The sequence below is a fragment of the Nannobrachium achirus genome (assembly GCF_963921795.1).
Source record: "Nannobrachium achirus genome assembly, chromosome: 15".
NCBI lineage: Eukaryota > Metazoa > Chordata > Actinopteri > Myctophiformes > Myctophidae > Nannobrachium > Nannobrachium achirus.
The window spans coordinates 36196669-36220637 of NC_137822.1; the positions used below are offsets into that span (position 1 = coordinate 36196669).

Sequence of the window (23969 nt, forward strand, 5' to 3'; positions counted from 1 at the left end):
GATATTTTGCACAAAATGATCCTTCAGGTTGGGATAAACCGTCAGCGACGTCCTGTGCTTTTCCTCTGGATTGAATTAAGACCTTAAAAGGAGTAGTTCACCCAAGACAATCACTTATTTTTATTTTGATCAATAACACAACCCATGACGCCTTGAATTCAGGGAAATTCTTTTGTTTTTGTTGAATTTCCAAGCCAAAAATGTGATGACCAGCTCATCGGTCAGCAGGAGACTCAGTAGGAAGACTCTTTTTGAGTCTCCTACCGGAGTCTCCGCTGGTCATCAAAGTAGTAGTCTTGCGTAACCAGACAACTATTCCACAATCTCCGAATGATATACTGTATAGAGTCTGGAACTACAACTACAGAGTAACGGAAGTAGTCACTGCTGCACGGAACTGTAGTCCCATTGGAAACATAACAGAAGCACGCTAGCACAGACAGTCTTTATAATGAACTGTAGTCCCATTGGAAACATAACAGAAGCACGCTAGCACAGACAGAGTCTTTATAATGAACTTTAGTCCCATTGGAAACATAACAGAACCACACTAGCACAGACAGAGTCATTATAATGAACTGTAGACCCATTGGAAACATAACAGAAGCACACTAGCACAGAGAGAGTCATTCGAGCGGCATATTATTGTTATGCGTGAATAGTTTAAGAAAACATCTGAAAACATCATGGAAGGAACACCAACAACACCAGAGAAGGATGAAATAAAGCCCCCAAAAATATTGAAAGAAGACATACAGTAACTTGTTATCACTACTGCACCAAGGGAGCGGGTGCCTGCGTCACATCCCTTTATCTCCCACTCATGATAAGACTTCCGTTGCTCCAGACTGTATGCCGGGAGCATTTGCAAATTGTGGGAGTCAACAGTCTGGCCACGCGAGACTATCAAAGTAGTGGCTTAGGAATGCGACAAAAACACTTACATATCCATGAATTCAAGGCTTCATTGGGCTTAATTTTTTGCCATGGACAAAAAATACTAATAAACAGTGACAATAATATTACCAGAAACACAAAGAGCTAACCCTGAATGACCATAACAGGTCTGTAACTCTGAGGGTGAACAACCAGGTTCTTGAACCACTAGTATATAGTAGTCATAGTAAATCAGCGTCATACTGTACATACAAAATAAGAACATTCTAATGGTATGTAAAAAAGAAAAAACAAAGAATTGCAACGGACACATTTGTCCGTGTGCAGACTTGATGACCCCGGCTCACATCCGGTAGTGAGTAGAACTTTTCAGGTTGTGGAACCTGGAATATTGTTGCTGTTGAGGGAAAAAACCTTGCCAACTAAGACGTGAGGCCGATTCTAAAAATGCCTTCTAAATCTAATGGGTTTTCTATATCAGCGGCGCTCAAACCTTTTCATGTCAATTCTCCGCTCTGTCTGGCAACACGTTATGAGATTCAGAGGTTATGTATCTCGGATTATTTTCCCAGATTTCGCTTTTGGTCAAAATACCAAGCTTTTCTTTTTTTTTTTTTTTTTTCAACAGACCATAACTTAACTCATTTAATGCCACCCTTTCACCACTAGAGGGGGCCAAGTGTGCCACAGACAATCCCATAGAGATATGCTGGTATATGCAGAAGCCCTGCAGCCATGACTTGCCTAAACACTTTCCTTTGTGCATGTACAGGAAGAGGATGAAGTTAGCTTGAAGTTAGCTATTGGCTACCAAGCATTTTAAAAGCCTTATTTTCGTCAACTTAGCCATGATTAAACCTTGCACACCTCATGCATGGGAAAAAAACAGAGAAGAATGAGCTCTAAAAAATCCAATGCAATCCTGGATTGCATTGTTGTGGGTTTGTGCAGTTTGTTCACAGCTTTCAAACAAAAAAATCCGATTGGAAATCCGTTCAGGCATTCTTGAGATAATAGCCATTATGTTTTACACTGTTGTGAGCTTGGAGGTCTGCTACCTGAGTTGTATGGGGGTTGTATGGGGGTTAAACATGCAAAATCGCGATTGAAATCATGTTCACTAGTTTTGATGGGGTCCAAAAAAAAAATTTCAAAAAAAATTTTTCAAAATTTTTTTTTTTTTTTTTTTGAATCACGTGTATACACGTGATTGGCACTGTGGGATGCGCTAATATATCACGTGTATACACGTGATTGGCACAGAATGAGTTAAGAACGTGAGTGGTCACTCACGTTTTACTTAATTTAAGTAAAAGTATCAATACTGCAATGTAGAAATACTCTGTTACAACAAGTTTCCAGAAATTCAAAATGTGTACTTGAGTAAAAGTACAAAAGTATTGGCATCAAAATGTAATTAAAGTACGAAAAGTAAAAGTACTCGTTATGCAGAACGTCCCATTTCAACTTTTCAAATGTTTTGAAAATATCAGTGTGCCACAATGCAAGCTTGTACATCTGTACATTTTTTGGACAAATATTAAAAAATTTCTCTGAATTTTTTTGAAACATTTTGAATAATTTGTAATTTCGTGCTATGCTTTTTTTTTTTTTTTTTTAAGAAACTGTTCATTTAGAAGACATGTTGTAGCATGGACCTCAGGTCTTAATGGGTTAATAAATGAGGTGCAGGGAGGGAGGGGGGTCAGGGGGGGGCGGGCTCCGAGGGGGGGCTAAGCGAGGCACTTCAGAGAGAGGGGGGGGGCTCCAGGACTAGGGGGGTTCCGAGGGGGTTAAGCGAGGCGTTTCAGAGGTCAGCGCAGAGCATTTCCCTCTGAAAAGCTGGTGAATAGGCGTGTGGCCTGAATGAGAACACCAGCAAACACACGCCTGTCACACTCCGCCTACATTATGGACGCACAATAGCCTGGTGCGCCCCTCCCACACACACACACACACACACACACACACACACACACAAACACACACACACACACACACACACACACACACACACACACACACACACACACACACACACACACACACACACACACACACACACACACACACACACACACGTGTGTGTTTGAATTGTGTGCGTTACACATGTGCGTTTGTGAGAGTTAATGAAAACGGTGCGAATGTGTGGTCGACCGTGCGTGTGTGTGCGCGCGTGTGCGTGATGGGGACTTTGTGTGGGTCATCTGTACACAAGCAGGTGTGTGTGTGTGCGCGTGTGGGCAAGCGTCCATATGTGTTTGTGTGACGTGTGTGTGTGTCTGTGTGTGTGTGTGTGTGTGTGTGCGCGTGTGTGTGTGTGATTATCTCCTGAAACATTCAGCTGTATGGTGATTGTGGCGGCTTGGTTAAATTACCTTCCTTGTTCCTTCATGTTATTTAGTCAGAGAAGAAGAGTGATCTTTCATTATCACAGAAGAAGAGATGGTTCATTCACAGACTAAAGTGGAGACGGAAAAGGATTGTTTCACAGAATCGCTTTCTATCCAGTGATGGACAAAGTATATACTCAAGTAAACACTCAGAAGTATTCAAAAGCACAACTTACCCAAGTACATTTTCAGAAAACCTTCAAAACAATTAGCAGATCTACAAGCTCAGAATATGTTGCTCTGCTACGCACTATGAGCTTGTAGATCAGGCTATTTTCACCATACTTGAAATAGGGCTTAAGTGGTTAGTTCATGATATACTTTTGTACATTTTGGTCCCAAGAAACACTTCCTAGAAATGCAGTGGAGTCAAAAGTACAACATTGCTATTTGAAATGTGATAAATATGATGAGACGATACAATGTCTTCACAATATGCCTTTTCAGAGATATCGTATATATCGTGATACAATGAGGGAGCCTTCCTGGTGAACAATCCTGTTGAATTGTTAATACAGAGATTCATTGCAGAATTCATTTGGTCTAAATCAGTAGTTCTCAAACTTTAAAATGTCAAGGTCTCCACTTAACTCTGACAGTATACAAATTTGTATACTGATTTCATTGTATACTGATTTCATTTGTATACTGTCAGAGTTACATACTTGTAAGGGTCAATTTAGACCTCCCAAAAGGAACCCAGAGAGTCCCTGGACACCCACTTTGAGGACCACTGGTCTAAATGGTCTGTTACTCCTTTTTCTTTTAGTTTCTGTTACCTTGAACTGCAGGTGGTTGTACAGTTAAGTTACTTGAAAAATACATAAAAACCAACATGAAAAAGAATCGTGATAAGATCGTGTATCGTGATGCAGCTTGGGAAAATATCTTGATATTGTATTTTTCCATATCGCCCACCCCTAATGTAGCGTAGAGTGAAAGTCATCAACTTGATACAAAAACAAAAAAATACAAACTCCACAAATGCACTTAACAGTACTAAAGTAACCATAGTTGCTGTCCACCACTGTTTCTACCTACAGTAAGGCTGGAGAAGAACTGCTGCCCAAAATGGCTAGTTTAGAATATTGTGTCATTGACCATAAAGCACCCCAAATCATAACTGACTGTGGACACTCCCCCACAGGACTTCAAGCAACTCTGACTTCAGAAGGTTGACATTTCTCTATTATAAATCCTTGTTTTGAGAGGTCTCGTGCAATATTTTGAAATATGGACTCATGAGCTGTATGCCATAAAAGTTCAGCATTTTTAGAAAAAAGGGTTTGGAATAATTAACTGAATGTGCAATGTGCCTAGAACCGGGGTTCCCAAACCTTTTTGGCTCAGGACACCCCTATAAATATTATTTTCATCCGAGGCACCCCTACATTATATTCTTAATTTTCACTCCCAACACCTTATATTTATGGCATATTTTAGCGATTATGTTGCGAGGAAAACATTGAGATAATAGCCATTTTGGTTAGAACTGACTGAAAATAACAAGTTTAAAATTATACTAAATATATTTTGAAGTGTCCAAATAAATTCCAAATATTAATAAATATCAAATTATCTTGTGGCACCCCTGGACTGCCGTCATGGCGGGGACTGCCCATAAGTCCGAAGGTTCATTAGTCCGAAGGTTCATTAGTCCGAATTTAGTTAGGGTTACTGAGGTTAAGGTTAGGGTTAGGGTTAGAGTTAGGCATAGTATTCTTAACAAATTCGGACTAATGAACCTTCAGACTAATGAACCTTCGGACCAATGCCATGGCACCGTCATGGCACCCCAGGGTGTCCCGTCGACCCACTTTGAAAACCCCTGATCTAGAATATATGAACGTTTCAAGACATTTTACTTTTACACAATATTCACATATATATTTTTTTTAGATGGATCGGTATTAACGGGGCTTTAGCCTCCTCTTGTCTCCCCCCTTCCCCTCCCCTCCCGCCACCCCCTCTTCTGATCCTCCTCTCCCCCTGTTCTGTTCTCCTCCTGCCTGCTGGGGGAGGCCCTCCCGCCCCCCCTCCCCTGCCCCCGGGGGAGGCGTGGTACCAACCCAGCGCCTCCTTTTGTAGTTTTTTACCTTGTTTGATCTGAGCCTGAGCGGCCGGGTTGGAGGGCTGTGCCGGGGAGGAGGACATCCTGCGAGCGGTCTCTGGTGTGCCTGGTCTGGGAGGTCTAGGGGAGGGCGGGGGACAGAGAGAGAGGAGGGGGGACATGAAATATTTAAGCAGGAGAGGAGAGGAGAGGAGAGGAGAGGAGAGGAGAGGAGAGGAGAGGAGAGGAGAGGAGAGGAGAGGAGAGGAAGAGGAGAGGAAGAGGAGAGGAAGAGGAGAATAGAGTAGAGGAGAGACAGTCTCAAGTGAGTTCACACATTTAAGGCACATACCTTGTGCTTTACCTAGGGGGAGGCGGGAGGTAAAGCACCGTCCAATTCATTCCCTATGGAAGTCACATGTTTTGACGAGGCAAGCTTGCTCTGTGGCTTAAGGACAGCCTTAACTCATAGGAGGTCCACAACGTGCAAACACGTCAAACTCTTTGATGTCTGCGTTCGCCGCGTCGCGGGGGGGTCGTTCATGTTTAAATCGCTGCCTTCTCTACCGGCCGTTACAAAAGAACTGATGCCCGTTATTGTTAGTTTTCTGTCCTGAGTGAAAGAAAAACAAACAGGACATACTCGGATTACATTTACTCTGATTACTTTTCCCCTGGAGCTCCCAAACAAGGTAAAGCACAAGGCATGTGCCTTAACTGTGTGAGCGTGGCCTGAGAGTAAACAGAGGGGCCATGCATTAGGACCCAGAATGCAAGAGACCCCAAATTACACGTTCAGTCATTCAAGCCTGTGGTAACAGGTGCAAGCGATCGCACACACACACACACGCACGCACGCACGCACGCACACACGATGGTCTAGACTAGAAGCATGGGGAAAAAGTGTGTGCAACAAAACAAGCTGTACAGGTGTGAGCTCTATATCGGAGGTCTTCAAAAGGGGGTCCTCGGAGTTACTACAGGGGGCCGCCAAATCTTTGTGTGATAGGATCATGTTTTTTACATTAATCACTTGAACCCTAGCATCCCTATTCTTAGTGGAACATTAGCCAAAAAATAGCCGATCTACAAGTTCACAACGCCTCGCAGCAGAGCTTGTAGATCGGCTATTTTTTGGCACAGAGGTTTGGTGTAGAGGGAAAAGAAGAGCAGACTAGTAGGTATTGACAGTTCAAGTGGTTGAATATATTAATCCAACAGATGATAGTGCTGTCAAACAAGTCTAAGCTGTATAAGAAATCCATGAAAATTTTAAATCTGCAACACAATTTTTTACGTTATGCAGTGGGGGTCCCTGCTTCATCTCTCTCTCAGCAAAGGGGTCCTTGGCCTGAAAACGTTGAAGACCCCTGCTCTATATGGACCCTGCTCTATATGAGCTCTATACAAGCTCAACATGCGACATAAACCATTTTGGACATACATTACGACAGCAACAAAATGTTGCTATTGAACCCAGGTTGTTTCAGTGACTCTTTTTGGCAGTGGATGGTGTGTTCTAGGTTTTTATTTTTGAAGCGGTGAAAACCGCTTCCAATGAGTGGCTTTGTGTGTCCCACGCCCATATATGGTCATTTCAGTCCAGAATGAACAGGTTTTATCTGTCCCGTACGTCCAGAATGAATACGCTTTCAAAAAGCAAAATGTGTGTCCCATGTCCATATATGGCCATTTCAGTTCAGAATGAACAGGTTTTATCTGTCCTGTACGTCCAGAATATGTGTGTAGTGTCCCTCCCGGTCTGATGATTGGATACTTTGAGGATTGGTCAAGCTTCACATAATTCGGCCCTCCAGATAAAATCATTCATTCATTCAGAATATATAAAGAATGTAGAATTCAGAATATATAAAGAATGTATAGATCACAGAGTTCATAACTCTAGAACACATAGAATAAAGGTTCACCGCTTCACTTCGAACCGAGGTTTTATTTTATTTTAATTTTAGAGAGATATGATAATCACTCCCCACTATGCTGTGCTTTATTTAAAATTCTTTGTAATGTGTGCAGTGTGCACTAGTATGCAGGATGCATGATACCCGTTCTAATACCACACGTAATTCTAAACGGATTTCTGCCATTCAAACTCTTTGTAATCTTCAAAGTCAGATCATTTATTCCAGTGTTGTAAAGTAACTAAGTACATTTACTTAAAGGAGGACTTTGCCACTTTTCAACCCATCTTCGTATAATAGATCCTCACTAATGTTCATAATAAAATGGCACAATTTGTTCTACTTGGTCCAAGTCTCTTAGGAGAGCTGTGGGATCAACAATATTTTTGAAAAAAATATTTAGATTTTTATTATCACTAGAACAATGGCTTCCACTTTAACATTGCAACTTTAGCAAAGCTATTTTTTTCTGAGGACCAATTTTATGAAGATAGGTTTAAAAGTGGTGAAGTTCTGTACTTGAGATATTTGTACTTTACTTCAGTATTTCCAATTTTCAATACTTTTACTTCTACTCTCTCGGATCCAAATAGTCTACTTTTACTCCACTACATTTATTTGAAAACTTTAGTTACTAGTTACTTCGTAGATTTGTCATCTTAAATTGTCATTTATTATCATTTAATATATAAGAAAAATCCATCTACAGTACAAGCTCTGCGAGCTTATAGATCTAGGGCTAAACCAAACCCATGCATCCATCGGTCCATCGGTCGCGCTGCATCCAGAATGCATTTCTGCAGAGATGAAACACTGAAATACTATTGTTAATTAATATCGCACCAGCTACTCTGTCTTTCCAAGTCCAGTGAAGGAGGCAGGGAGCTGTTCTACGGTCATAAATGTGAGATCATGGGGGACATGAAAAAGACAAAACGGCTTCAAATATTCAGCACCAGATCTGTGAGATGGATAGGAGGACGGAGGTTGCAAGTTATTCGCTACAAAAACAAAACTTCTTTGTCTATCAACTATCCATGAGTTCAAGGCTTAGTGGGGTGTGTAGTTTATAGAAAATAAACCCCATTTTGGATGAACTACTCCTTTAATCTCTCTCCTTGCCTCTCTCCCATTGTCTCTCTGACTCCTCGTTCAGTGGCCTCGCTCTCTCCTTCCCATTATCTCTCTCATCTGCCATTTTCCATCCATCTCCGCTTTCTCTCTCATTTTCCCCGTCTCCCGCCGTTCACCTTCTTTCACAGCCACTCTGCTTCTCCATTTCTTTGTCTCTCCCTGCCACTCTCCCTCTCCATCAGTCTCTCTCTCTCTCTCTCTCTCTCTCTCTCGTTTATCTTCTAGCAGGGCCCGTGCTCGGTGGTTCAGCGGTTGATGAAATGGTCATGGAGGTATTGAGGTAGTGAAGGCCAGTCATGGCCACTCATGTTAAATCATTCACAGCTCCCACTCAGACCAAACAATCACCCTTCACCTTTGTGTGTGAATGTGTGTGTCTGTCTGTCCCCCTACACTAGTTTTTCCTCCAATAGGGGTACGCATACCCCTAGGGGTACCGAGAGATGTATTACAGCTAGAGGTCTTCACAGGTTCAATTTGACCTACCCGAACCCTAACGGACCCGCGAAAAATGTTCCCGGACGCAGAATAAACTCAGAATAAAAAAGTGAGAACGCAATCGCACCGTTTTCTGTTATGATCATTACAGTGTAAGTAAATGTGGCCTTACTCTCTCTTATGGATTAACAGGTGCTATACAGTGTCTGTATCAAGGTCAGACCTACTCACTTTTGTCAGGGATGACGGCGTTGAATGGACCAAGGGTTTTTACATCACGTATAGTATTTATTTTATTCCTTACTGCTGGTACATTTAAAAAAAAATAAAAGCTGATCTCCGGTGGGGTAACAGTCGCGATGCGACGTGTTGTGAGCTTGTAGATCTGCTATTTTCAAACAGCCTAGGTATAAAATAGGGATAAAGTGGTTTATGTATGTTTTATAATGTTATAATTTTACATCTACAAAGTAACTAGTAACTAAAGTTTTCAAATAAACGTAGTGGAGTAAAATTACAATATTTGGATCCGAGATGTAGTGAAGTAGAAGTAGAAGTAATAGAAATTGGATAGACTAAAGTAAAGTACAGTAAAGTAAAGTACAGATACCTCAAAAGTGACCTTAAGTACAGTACTTAAGTAAATCTACTTAGTTACTTTACACCACTGGTTATGGCAAAACTACAGTATGGCAGCCCAAGTGTTAAGTTAAAATGTGTGTGCGTGTGCGTGTGGGTGTGTGTGTGTGTGTGTGTGTGTGTGTGTGTGTGCGTGTGTGTGTGTGTGTGTGTGTGTGTGAGGGTGTGTGCGGGCGTGTGCGGGCGTGTGCGTGTGTGTGTGAGCATCCGTTACCTGGCCGGTGCTTTCTTCATGTGCTCGCCCATAAAGGTGGCGTTGGTCATGCCCATCAGAGTGTTGGCCAGTGAGATGACAGAGAGCAGGTGCTGGGTGGTCACGGCCCGGGACACGCCGTACGTCCCCTTACCCACGATGTCCGTCAGGGTCAGCTTCATGCCGGTGGCCTGGGACAGCTGCTGCAGCAGGGACTCCTGGGAAGGACCAGTTTACACTACATATCATTGGGTCAGCATTGGCTCAGGGGTAGAGAAACCGTCATTAGAACACGGAGGGTTCCCAGTTCGAATCCGGGCTCCCCAAGAGTTAGTGTCGAAGAGTCCTTGAGCAAGACTCTGAACCCCTAGTTGCTCCCGGTGAGCAGGTTGGTGCCTTGCATGGTTTTCTCCGCTATCGGTGTATGAATGGGTGAATATAAAATGTAATGATTCTTTATTTGTAAATTAACGTCCTACTTGATCATACTATAGCGTCGCACAAAAGCATCAAAAGTAGCACATCTATAAACTGAATCTTATTTCAAAATCGGAACTAGGGCTTGCCAAATGGACACAATCTAATAGCAGGATACATTTGACCAAATATCACAAAATAGATATTGTAACTCTATTATTTATAAAATTGTTGTTGCGTAAAATAAAGTCTTATGTGATTAAAACAAGGAACAGACGACATTTATATACAACGATTATAACAATATTTCAATACCCCAAATCCCAGACAATATCAAGTCTCATATAACGATTCTGATTCCCTAGTCCTTAAAACGGAATCACATAAAACAGAATCGGATCGATTAAAGCCTGTGTGTGAACCGGGGGCCAAACAAACCAAAGCACGGACCTTGAAGGTGGGCAGCATGAGGGACATGTGTCCCCCGCGGGAGATGAGGCCGAAGGAGACGGGGCAGTGGGGCTTCAGCATGCCCAGGCGGGCCAGGCACACCTCGTCCAGGGCCCCGTTGAGGCCCCAGGCGTGCAGGCAGGACATGAAGAGCTTGGCCGTGTCCATGGTCAGGTTGTACTCCAGCAGGCTGAGCGACTTGGACTTCTCCTCGCGCCTCCTCATCTCCTCCTCCTCCTCCTCGTCCTCGTCCAGCAGGTGCTCCTTGATGGTCTCCTTCATGGTCTCCTTCACCTGTGAGGGGAGGAGAGGAGGGAGAATGGTAGGGGGAGGGGAGGGGAGGGAGTAGCAGGAGGGGGGGAGAGAACGGTCAAGACGGGAGAGGAGGCTGGAGCACATTTATTGTAGTGTACTGCTGAGGTAACTCGACCTTTTCAGGCCGCGACCCCCAAAATAATCATATTTGAACTGGGGACCCTCCCACCCTGCACAAGCACTTGGAATTGTAGGAGTTGGCATTACATTTGTTTTGTGAAAATAGACAATAGACAAATAGCTCATATCTCGCATCTGCTTCTAGAGTGACAATTTAACGACTTTAAAGACCTTTGTAGTACCTCTGGTCAAACATTGGTCAAATTGTCAAATATTAGAGGCAGAAATTGTGAAAATAGTCTCACATGTAGCATGTAGATCTGCTATTTTAACAATAGAACCGTGTTATACAAAATTTAATGCCTCAACTCTTACAACTGCTCGTTGGGATGGGGGTTCCCCAGTTCAACTATGATTATTTTGGAAGTCGTGGCCTGAAAAAGTTTGAGAACCACTGCCCTGCAGTAGTAGCAGTAGTAGTAGAAACATCAGTAACGCTGACAGCTCACCTGTTTGAAGATCTTATTGGCCAGGAAGGAGCCTCCCTTGTCCTGGCCGGCCTGGCTCTTCTGCAGCGTCTCGGGGGACACCAGCGTGGGGCTGGGCCTCTGGGCCTCCTCTGTCAGCAGCTGGATGATCACCGCCTCCACGTCGAAGAACAACACGTGCATGTCCGGGTCCGTCACGTTGGTCTTCATGGCCTGCACCACCAGGGAGTTGTGGGAGTACTTGGGCAAGTTACCCTGGAAGAGAGACAGAGAGAGAGAGAGAGAGAGAGAGGGGGGAACAGAACAACGGGAAGAAAAGAGAGGAAACTGAGCAGTGGATTTCAACCTTTTCATATCACAGGGTTCCCACACGTTTTTACCAATTAATTTCCCAAACTTTTTCCAAAGCTTTTCCTGAATATTTAACCCAATTTCCAGGACTATATAACAATAATTCAGCTCAATAACAGGTCGCTTACTCCTATGTGCAATGCCCAAAGACAGGTAGCGTATGCATGCCAGTGGTTCTCAACCTTTTCAGGCCGTGACCCCCAAAATAATCATGTTTTAACTGGGGACCCCCCCACCCTGACGAGCACTAAGAGTTGAGGAATTTTGTATAACACGTTGCGAGGCGTTGTGAGCATGTAGATCGGCTATTTTCACAATTTCTGCCTCTAATATTTGACAATTTGGCCCATGTTTAATTTGTCATTTCAGAGGTATTAACAAAATCAATAACCAAAGACAATGCATGCATAGCAATTTTTCCAGGACCTTCCAGGACCCTTGATAAATTCCAAAACTTTTCCAGTACTGGAAAAATATTTTTCTAATTTCAAAATATTTCCAGGAATTTCATGACCGTGGGAACCCTGATATCAATTATTTATTCGGCATTTGAGCCACGGACCCCTATTTGATGAGATTTTGTGAAGATTCTGTCCACAACTGAGCGCTCGGGTGGCGCAGTGGTAAAGTATGGTTGACAATAATATATTGAGTTTCCATCTCACATCCTCACAGTTCAATTGAGAAAATGAATTAATCCTCATATAAAACACACACACACACACACACACACACACACACACACACACACACACACACACACACACACACACACACACACACACACACACACACACACACACACACACACACACACACACACACACACACACACACACACACACACACACACACACACACACACACGCGGTTGTTCTGAAAACACTTATTGGTGAATGAACACTGCCATCTACAGGCACCTCACTGCAACAACACAGGAGGAGAAAAGAGAACCTGGTACTGTGTACAAGAACACATTAATATCAAGTAGTAACTGAAATGACCAGGAAATAAAATGTACATACATTTTTTATATACATCAATAAATGAATGGACTATTACAAAAGCAGGGTGGGTAATTAATGTGCATAAGTCAAGTAAGTCAAATAAGAATGCACTCACACGCAGACAAGTGGATAGAGACAGAATACACACACACACACACACAAACTGACACAACAACCACCCAGCGCGCACATGTACACACACACAAGAGATTAAAGGTCAATGTCCTGCAGGGGCCTTCTGGCAACCCCCCCCCCCCCACACACACACACACACCCACACATATGCATGGTGGTAGATACACACACATGGATGGCAATGCACACATAAACATAAACCTGCATGAGCACTTGCACACCCACACACATACTTGGATTGGCAGGTGTGTGCACATGCTACTGTACACACACAGTCACACACAGATGTACATGCCCACATATCGACAATCGTATGACAGAACTCGTACAGCAAAACTATTTGAAAAAGTCATAAAAATGTGTGCAAATCTTCGAATATACAGTATGTATTTTTAAAGCGAACGTTTGTAACTCAAATGTTGCTTCTGGGGGGTCCCTGGAACTAAATATTTTGAGATGGGGGTCCGTGGCCAAATACATCATTTTGGGGGTCCTTCACATGAAAAAGTTTGAGAACCACTGACATAGTAGTCTCTCAAGAACAGACTAACTGAGCTCCAGTTAAGCGAAAAGGACCTTTTCTTTGACGATGGCTAGCCAGATTGCTGACATAGAAACATAGGTTTTTCAAAAAACCTTATAAGACACTTATAGAAATCGGGTCAAAAATCTAATTTTCATGATTTTTTAAAAATAGCAGATCTACAAGCTCGCTGTGAGCTTGTATATCTGCTATGTTTTAATAGTTAAAGCATAAAATAATGATACGCAATAATGTGTACCCTTTCTAAATGGGTTAAATATAACGAGGAGTGGAACAGAAAAAAGCATATTGCTTGTTAATGCTGCGTTCTGGCTGTTCCTTTACCATTACAGAGACACAGTCTGCAAGCTTGGAATAGAATGTAACGTTATCCAGCAGCAAATAATAGAATCAACGCCAGGCGTTGTGAGCATGTAGATCTGCTATTTTCACTTCAATAGAACTTAGAGTTATACAAATTGTAATGCCTCAACTCTTAGTGCTCGTCATGGTGGGGGGGCCCTCAGTTAAAATATGATTATTTTGGGGGTCGCGGTCTGAAAAGGTTGAGAGCCACTGCTGTAGGTAACCAAGCAATGGTTTTATGTATATGTTATATTATATACGGAAATATAATAAACAGTTTCATATTTCCACACAGACCTCCCCACCCTGTGTGTGATATGAGAAAAGTTTTTACTTGCAGTTTAATAACACACACAAAACCACATAAACACACATGTGACAGTTTTATAAACCTCTCAAGGTCAAAGAGAGAGAGAGAGAGAGAGAGAGAGAGAGAGAGAGAGAGAGAGAGAGAGAGAGAGAGAGAGAGAGACACACACACACACACACACACACACACACACACACACACACACACACACACACACACACACACACACACACACACACACACACACACACACACACACACACACACACACACACACACACACACACACACACACACACACACACACACACACACACACACACACACACACACACACACACACACACACACACATATTGGCAATAAAACACAAAGGGACAAAGAATGGCCCATAACTTGGATATAAAAAACACACACAAATACATACAGTATATCCTGGTGGTTAGATAATATAGCTAGGTTCACCATCATATATTTGAGGGTCATTTTCTGTCATTACTGTATGTATGTTTGAAGTGGAGTTAGAAAACAGCTTTTGCTTTTATTGTTGCGACCGAAGGTCACAGTTTACTATGAGAAACGCCACAGCTTGTCCGTGTCCGTCCGTCCGTGTAGACGTGTACACATTTTTACGATCTATGGGTTTGCTGCTCTGACATCATGCAGCATGTGATGTCAGGGGAACCACTCTAACAGATTCTCTGTACATCTTTGTAAAGTTATGTTAGGAATAAATAAGCAAGTGAAGAGTTCAGTTGAGCAGACAGACAGCTGCACTGCAGTCGCCCTCTACAGTGTGACGCTCCTAGGGTAGGTACTAGGGTAGGTACACTAGCCTCACAAAAGACATGGAGTAAATCTTGTCTCTATACTGGCTTGCCAGGGCGACTGATGGAGGGGAAAGGAACTGGTTGGAATAACGTGTTCCTTCCACACGCTACGTGCTACAGGAGAAACTCCTCCTCATGCATTCAAGGAAGCATAAGCGCAGTTCGGGGCTCTCCCACGTCCCCAGGTTGGCAGAAGGAGAGTAGCGCCCAGGATTACAGTTTAGGCAAATGGCACCAGGTGAAAAAAGGGTAAAAAGTAACAAGGGGGGACATATACTGAGATATACTGTAATCTCCATTTATGAGCATAAAGGCCCTTTTCAACCGGCAGCGATGACGATGACGATAGCCATAAAATATCACAGCGATAATTATGCCTTCACATTGATATCCGATAAAGTTATCGGACATCAATGTGAAGAGGCGCCAATTAACAGCCGCTCGCGCAGAGCGCACCTCGAGCTGTTTGTCAGAGACCCAGTTCCATGTCACTGTGATCTTAACCACATCGTTATTGATCCTAACGATGTAGTTGTCGGCTATCGTTGTCTTTATCGGTGTTGGGTGGATGCTGCCGATCCACTTCAATTGAAAACCCACTTTTTTAAATCGTTATCGTCATCGTTATCGCTGCCGGTGGAAAAGAGCCTTTGAAAGGGACACAGACAGACAGATGGTTACAGTGGGTGGTGCCTTTGTGTAGCATCCCATCCATACGTCACATCTTTTCTACAAAACATCTCTAGTACATTACATTAGATCTCTATCTCTTCATCACGTCTCAACATCACTGCTCTCTCCTAAGAAGACCAAGACACTGTTGGATGATGAAAATAGCACATTTTACACCCGCCAGGCACACGTCACAGACACAGACACTTAAACATGCACATACTATACATACACCCACACATGGGCAATGGAAATGCATGTGGCGCGTGTCGTGCACACACCGTTTCTGTGACCTTTGGGTGTCTCCAGCAGAGTCTTAATTGGTCTGAGACTTTGGCCAACTATCTGACCTAGTTGGCCGGTGTGTGTGTGTGTGTGTGTGTGTGTGTGTGTGTGTGTGTGTGTGTGTGTGTGTGTGTGTGTGTGTGTGTGTGTGTGTGTGTGTGTGTGTGTGTGTGTGTGTGTGTGTGTGTGTGTGTGCCATTTCAGCCTCTCCAGCTTTCTTTTCCTTTTCTCCATCTCTTCCTCTATCCATCACTTCCTTCTCTCTCTCTCTTAACCTTTCTCATCTTTTTTCTCTTTAAACTCTCTCACCCTCTCTTTCACTCCACCCCCAACCCCAATTTATCTTCCTCTTTATGGTGAGTTGGAGACAGGCGGTCAAGGAAATGTAATGAGAGAGGGAGAGAGAGAGAAAGAGATGAAGTGATGACAGTGACAAAGGGGTGGTGATGGAGAGAACAAGTAATGGTAGGAGACGGATGGAGGTGTGGGACAGAGAGAGAGAAAGAACAAAAGGGGACCAGAGTGATGGACGGGGAAGCAGAGAAAAAGTCCCAGACAGAAAGTCAGGGGCAGACATATTCTGGAGTTTAGGGCATGATCACTAGGGGGCAGAACCACAGATATATAAAGCTAGATGCCTCATTCGCCGCTGCTGTTCATTGGAGCGACGTTCCACAACTTTAGTCCGTAATTCCGGGATCGCCGGACTACCTGTCATGTGACTACTGGCCAATCACAGCGCTACTTTTCTGGGATGTATCAATTCAATTCGACAGAGCTTATTTTTAGAAATAAAAACAAATACTGAAGAATTGAAACAAACGAAAACATCTAAGAAATTCCATGAATAGAATATTATAATAATATTCTATTGACAATCTCTCAACGCGGCGCTTGTAGATCTGCTATTTTCACTAGTTTGGCCCCCGGGCAAATTACTAATTTACTAAACGTTCGGGAAACACTGGTCTAATCTCTCCAATTTCTAACACGCCTGGCGACAAGATAAAACATGCAGTTTGTGAAGAGTGAAGAGAGAATAGGTCGGTGCTCAGTGGAAGTCTAACGTGAGTTAAAAACCTACGGTCGGTGCTTCTAGGATCAATGGGACCAAATCTTAAAAGAAGAGGAGCGATCAGAGCACTCGAAAAAGTCAAAGAGGAAAGGGCGTAAAAATCAAGGTACTTTATTAATTACAAAAAGTTCAAAAAGCCAACATTTGTCGACCCACTGGTCTTCATCAGGGCATGTATGAGGAGATAAGTGGATACATTGGCCCTTTATTGATCCTGAGGGGAATTCAGGTGTCATAGCAGCACTGCAGCAAGGACTAAACAAAGATACAGGTATGGGTAGAGAACACGTACATCAGTCACACAAGTATTACATAATCGCCTAATCACAATTATTTGAGATAATACCATTGCATAATCGTTTCCATGTTGAAAATGTTCACACATTTCCAAACACTTTCCCAAAAACAGTGGAAATAGCCGATCTACAAGCTCACAACGCGTCACAAAGAAAAGTATGTCAGTATTGTATATCTAACTCATTTGTCATACTGTATCTGTTGTGTGTAACTTTTGAATACAAAGCCTCAAAGGCATATGCAAATATTTGTTTTATTCATATGTTCCAAACTTCCAATGTTCAATGCCAAGAACACAATCCAAATCGCAATCATTTGTGCGGCAATTAATTGTTGACTTGAATGGGATAATATTGACAGCCCTACACGTACAGAAATAAGCAGCAACACGTGGGCAACAATATACATGAATATAAAAGACAGTAAAAAGATCATTCAACATCAGCCCTGGCCCGGTCAGGTGTGCATGGTGTATCATCAGTAGGCATTTTGTACATTCTATCGCCAATATAAAAAAAATCATAAAACTTCATATAAATAGACGTTAAAGACATCCGGACTGACCTGGCCACTGACCACTGAGCGTCCATAAATAAATCTGTTGGGCAGAAACCTCTTATCTCCATATTCTAACTTTCTGTGTTTATTTTTTTATTTTATTTTTATCGTAGATAATACAGTAGAGGTTTCCACCCGACACAGACGAACAATAATGTACAAACTACAATATCTCCCTTCACCATCACCAAATACAAAAACAACAACGGCTGCCCAATAACAACAGTATTCACAAACTTCCTGTCCATGGATCAAGATGTGACGTCTGCCCTTTTACGCTAGTGGCGATTCTCTGACCAAACGGTAGTCCGCAGCATTTACACATGCACACACACACAAACACACACACACGTCGCCATTGGCATCGCCTCAGCCTACTTGGAACCGCGATGGGGGAGCCACTTGAAAAGTCTGCTCCCGGGTACTTTGGCCTGATGGAAAATAAAGAAATGAGGGTAGAGGCCCGAGGCGAGTTAAATCGGTACCGTGCAGCGAGAGACTGCATGACACTCACAGCATATACATATACAGTGGGGCGGCATAGCTCAGGGGTAGAGAAACCGTTATTAGAGCACAAAGGGTTCCCGAAGGGTTCCCAGTTCGAATCCGGGCTCCCCCTGAGTTAATGTCGAAGGGTCCTTGGGCAAGACTCTGAACCCCACATTGCTCCCGGTGAGCAGGTTGGTGCCTTGCATGGTTTCCTCCGCCACCGGTGTATGAATGTGTGCGTGAATGGGTGAATGTAATGCACAATCTCTGTAAAGCGCTTTGGATAAAAGCGCTATATAAATGCACCATTTACCATTTTACCATTTACAGGAAAGAAACTGATCCAGGGTTGATTTCATCGACTAAAACTATGACAATTTCATCAACAAATAAAAACTAGACTAAAATGTTAGGGAGGGACTAAAAAATGCAGTAATCACCACTGGCATCACCACTGGTAATGCCAGTGACATCACCAGGAACGCTGATCTCTCATTGGCTGTTAATGATGACGTCACCAGAAATGCTGGTCCCTGATTGGTCTACGGGCTTTAACACCCACAGCTACCTACCTACATACACAGCCGAACACAGTACTAGCGCGCGCCCTGCTGGCGCAAGTAATAAATAATAATCTCTCCATCTAGAAGACACTAGACCGTAGACTATCTCTCTCCCCAGTAGACAGTGGACTCGATCACTCCCCAATGGACACGTGGGACTCAATCTCTTTCGCCCTCTAAGACGCGGGACTCAGTATATCTCAACAAATGACCCAATTAACTGTGACAGTTACACCGGGTAATAACAAGAACACACGTTGTTGTCTTGCAGTCTCACCACCCCTACCCTCTCTACCTCTCTCACTCCTTCTCATGTATTTTTTAGTGTGTGTGTGTGTGTGTGTGTGTGTGTGTGTGTCATTTCTGCCTCTCCAGCTTTATTTTCTTTTTGTAGCAATTGCAGAAATTAAATATTAGACCTTAATTGTCGAATGTTTAATCCTGTAATGATCATGTATACTTTCATTTACTTAAGACCATTAAAAAAAAAATTAACATCTTGGTCAAAACAGCCAACTCATACACACCCAAGACACATGAAGTCAACTGTACCTTGTCGGCCTGGTCAGCGGCCAGCAGGTTGGTGGCCAGCGTCTGCAGCTTGTGCTGGGCCATGTTCTTGAGCGCGGCCAGGCTGCGGCGGGTCATGGCCTGCTTCAGGTTGACCGCCGGGTGGCTCAGGGCGTCCACCGCCGCCGGGGCCAGCTCGTCACAGGCGTTCAGGATCTCCACGGCAGTGATGCCCATCACGCAGCGGTCCAGCGCTCCTGGAGAGAGAGAGAGAGAGAGAGAGAACAAGTTATATCCCGTTTCGTGTTCTCAAATAAATGCATGACGATCTTTTGAAGATAGATCAACAAGATCACAATGCGCTGAGCGGCATCACTGAGATCAAATGTATGCCAGGACTGGCTGTTTAGGATGCTTTGATAAATGCCACTTCAACATTGCCCTACACCAATATTTGCGGGGGGAAATACTAGGGATGGGTATTGGCAAGGTACCTCACAATGCAATATGCAATCACAATACGATTGTATCACATTATTTGCAATGTGATACATATTGCGATATATATTGCAATATTCAACAGAATTGACAGATTTTCTTTTGTAGAGCTGAAAATACAACTTGCCATGTACCACCTGGGTAGTCTAATAATATGCATTAGATTGATAACTCAATGGAAAAATTTACAAATTGAGTCAAAACCATTTTGATTTCATTCAAACTTTACATTTTCTTCATTGAACATCAACGGCGTGTCAGGACCGGACTTCTACCTTTGGTTTCTATGAACGGGAACAGAGTTCTTTTTCTACAAAAGTATTGCGATACTACAGCCTGAAGTATCGATACAGTATTGGGAAATAAAATATCGCGATATATTGCCATATCGATTATATTGACCATCCCTAGAAAATACGCAGTTTTTTACATTCCATTGATAAATGAGGGCCAGAGAGAGGAAGAGAGGGGGAAAGAGAGACACAGACATCATGTTGCTGCAGACTGTGTTGACAGCAGGACTGGCTCTGATATTGAGTGAGCACAAAAGTGGCAGTTTTCCAAATGGGTCGTGAGTGGTCAATAACTTCACTGGACTACAGACCCTGGACCGGGTTATACCTCTGTGTGTGTGTGTGTGTGTGTGTGTGCGTGTGTGTGTGTGTGTGTGTGTGTGTCATCAACCAATTACCCGTCCAATGCCTGAGTAGACGCGCACACACACACACCGCACGCACACACACACACACACACACACACACACACACACACACACACACACACACACACACACACACACACACACACACACACACACACACACACACACACACACACACACACACACACACACACACACACACACACACACACACACACACATTAATTTCACACTTTGCTACCCTGCAATCTTCCACCACTATAGCTATAGCTATAGGGGGGGGGGGAGTGGGACTGAGTTACTAGGGCCCAAGGTGGAGGGGCCTATCTTTAGCGATTGAAAAATAGCAGATATACAAGCTCACAGCGCGGCACTGATTTTTCAAAAATAGCAGATCTACAAGCTCGCAGTGTGAGCTTGTATATCGGCTATTTTTCAATAGTTAAAGCACAAAAATGTGAGTGAATCCTTCTACCCAGGGCCCAGAATTTGGTGCGACACCCCTGCACACTCACACACACACACACACACACTCACTCAACCCCGTCTCTCTGTCTCTCTCCCACTCACACTACACTCACACACAGAAAAGGGTATTGCCTCCTCCCTCACTCCAGCTAACAGTATGACCTCACTATAAGTCCATACATTATTAATACAAATATTATTGTCACAGTAAAAACCCCTACAGATAACAGATGGTGCTGCGAGAATAAATCACAGTACGAGTCATTTCAGACCCACTTTCACACTCAACTCACCTAAATGACAAACTATACTATAGTACCAGAAATGTGAAAATGCCCAGAAAATCTCCAACATTTTGGTCAATTGAAGTGTTTTAGTTTTAGTCTAGTCTTAGCTCACTAAATATCCTACGATTTTAGTCAACTAATTCTACGGTTGAATTCTGCAGTTGATTCAGTCGACTTAAACACATTTTGGCAGGACGCGGCAGCATCATCAAGCCTGATCTATACTATAAAATAATAAATCTACATGTGCGTTGTGATAAGCTCAAGCTCATGACCTTGTAGATCTGTAGATCTGCTATTTTTGAACATGTGTGCAAATTATTAATTATTAAAAAAAAAAAACATTTGTAACTCAAATCTCTCTTTCTCGGGGTCCCTGGAACAAAATATTCTGAGATGAGAGTCTTTGGTCAAAATACTTCTATGAGGTCCATGACTTTGAAACATTTGAGCGCCACTGATCTAGAAACAACGTTTTTTCCAAAAAACGTTGTTTCTAGATCGATTTAGAACATATTTTTTCTTTAGACCTCATAAAGCAGAGCGGTTACCTGTGTCCATCTGCCAGACGTAGACGGATCCGTCGGAGCAGCCCACCACCAGGTAGTCGTCCTGGGGCCTCCACTTGATGACCTGGATGGGGAACAGGTGTCTGGAGGCCAGCATGATGCACTTCCTCTCCCGCAGGCTCAGCAGCCCCACAGAGTGGTCGCTGGCTACCGTGCACACGCAGTGCTGCACGCGGGTCTGTGATGCACAGGGAGAGAATATTATGAGTAGTGTTGATTTTGACAGCAAATTTTGATTTAGTTTTATAGCCATTCAGTTATATAGTCTTTGGAATGAGATTTGTTTTTAGTCAACCTGAAATCGACGAAATCAACACGAACAATATTTTTAACCCCTTAAAAAGGGCGGAAGGATCCATGTCATTTTAGTGTTGGTTATTCGGCCAAAATAGTGAAAAAAAGATTCATCTGCCAGTAGACTTGGTTGGGGTGGTTGGAGTCAAGCGTTGGGGTTTTTAAATTCCTCTTAAATGATTTTGAATTCTTTAATAAATCTTCTCTTCTGGGGGTCCCTGGCACAAAACATTTTCAGATGGGGGTCCGCGGCCAATTATATATATCAATTCTGGGGTCCTTGACACGAAAAAGTCTCTATATTCACGATTTTTTTATATCTAATTCTAAAGTATAAAATAATGGTTAACTCAGTGTAAAAATGTACAATTTCAACATGCTATGGATTATAAATTATCATTATCAAGCATAAGCTTTAGACTTCAATGTAGGCACTCCCTCCAGGTTTGAGGATAATTCCATCAGACCCGGTGTGTTGGTAAATGCCAAGTATTTCGGATTACAAAGCTTTGAAACCAGCTGACATTTTGGTTGGGATTTATAAGTAAAGGTTAATGTACGACAGGTCAACTCTCCTACTCAGACGAGGAAATACCAGGTACGCCATTTCCATGCGACAATGGAATTAAGGCTTTGTTAACATTTCATCATAATGTCATAAAATAATAAAATATATAATAATAAAATAAACCTTTATACTGTAGCAAAGGAACCTGTGTGTGTGTGTGTGTGTGTGTGTGTGTGTGTGTGTGTGTGTGTGTGTGTGTGTGTGTGTGTGTGTGTGTGTGTGTGTGTGTGTGTGTGAGTCCGTGTATGTGTGTGTGAGTGTGTATGAGTCCGTAGTTCTGTGTGCTTTGTGTGTGTATACCTGATCAACATTGTAAATGATAACATAAAAAATCATCCATCTCCATTACTGTCAGTGGCCTCAGTAATCAAGCTCTGTGTGCGCGCACGTGTGCGCAAGTGTGTGTGTGTGTGTGTGTGTGTGTGTGTGTGTGTGTGTGTGTGTGTGTGTGTGTGTGTGCTACATTGTCTGACAGACAACGTTGCTACCTATGGTACCAGGATATACTGCATGTTATGTGTCTCTCCTACACCATCTAGCTTTCCTGCTGTCTGTCTCTCCCAAACTGTCTCCCTCTCAGCTTTCATATCCGTCTCTCCCAAACTGTCTCCCTCTCAGCTTTCATATCCATCTCTCCCAAACTGTCTCCCTCTCAGCTTTCATATCTGTCTCTCCCATACAGTCTACCTGCCAGCTTTCATACGGTCTGTCTCTCCCAAACTGTGTTCTTCGGCTCCCAAACTGTGTTCTTCGGCTTCCTCTAATCTTTCCTACTGTCTGTTACCATGGTTGATTTGTAGAGCCTATCACACTGTTTTGCGGACTGTGGTCATGGTGACCAGCTGTGCAGGCAGGCTGTCTGCTGCCTCTGCCTGGCATCATTCACTTCCCAGTGCAGGAAATTAATCTAGCGTTCTCTTAAAAGTTGCTACAGACAATGGTCAGTTAAAGATAATGATAATAATAATAATAATGAAGAGCAAGTGCAAGTTTATATGATTACTTTGATGGGAAAGTGTCACCTCCACATCCAATATAAACTCCTAATGGATGTGAATCACTCGTTGCCTCATACAATTAATCCAGTTTACAAATCCAAATCCCAGAATACAACCGGAAATCCTGTCATCAAATCCATCCTGTCTACTCTAACGTTATCCCTACAATGAGTCCCTCTCAGCTTTCGTAATGTCTGTCTCTCCTACACTGTCTCCCTCTCAGCTTTCCTACGGTCTGTCTCTCCTACACTGTCTCCCTCTC

At 43.0% G+C, this 23969-nt stretch overlaps 1 protein-coding gene across 1 annotated transcript in view; it reads right to left on the reverse strand.

Moving 5' to 3' along the window:
- Positions 1-23969, reverse strand: part of wdr7 (WD repeat domain 7) — a gene marked incomplete at its 3' end in the record, with an annotated part of 160685 nt that overhangs the window by 116847 nt on the left and 19869 nt on the right. The window contains exons 14-19 of the mRNA XM_080743819.1: positions 21830-22025; positions 19407-19621; positions 11415-11648; positions 10531-10824; positions 9685-9881; positions 5387-5481 (exon numbers count right to left, since the gene is read on the reverse strand). Coding sequence (XP_080599945.1) covers positions 5387-5481; positions 9685-9881; positions 10531-10824; positions 11415-11648; positions 19407-19621; positions 21830-22025 — 1231 coding nt within the window. The remainder of the gene's footprint in view (positions 1-5386; positions 5482-9684; positions 9882-10530; positions 10825-11414; positions 11649-19406; positions 19622-21829; positions 22026-23969) is intronic.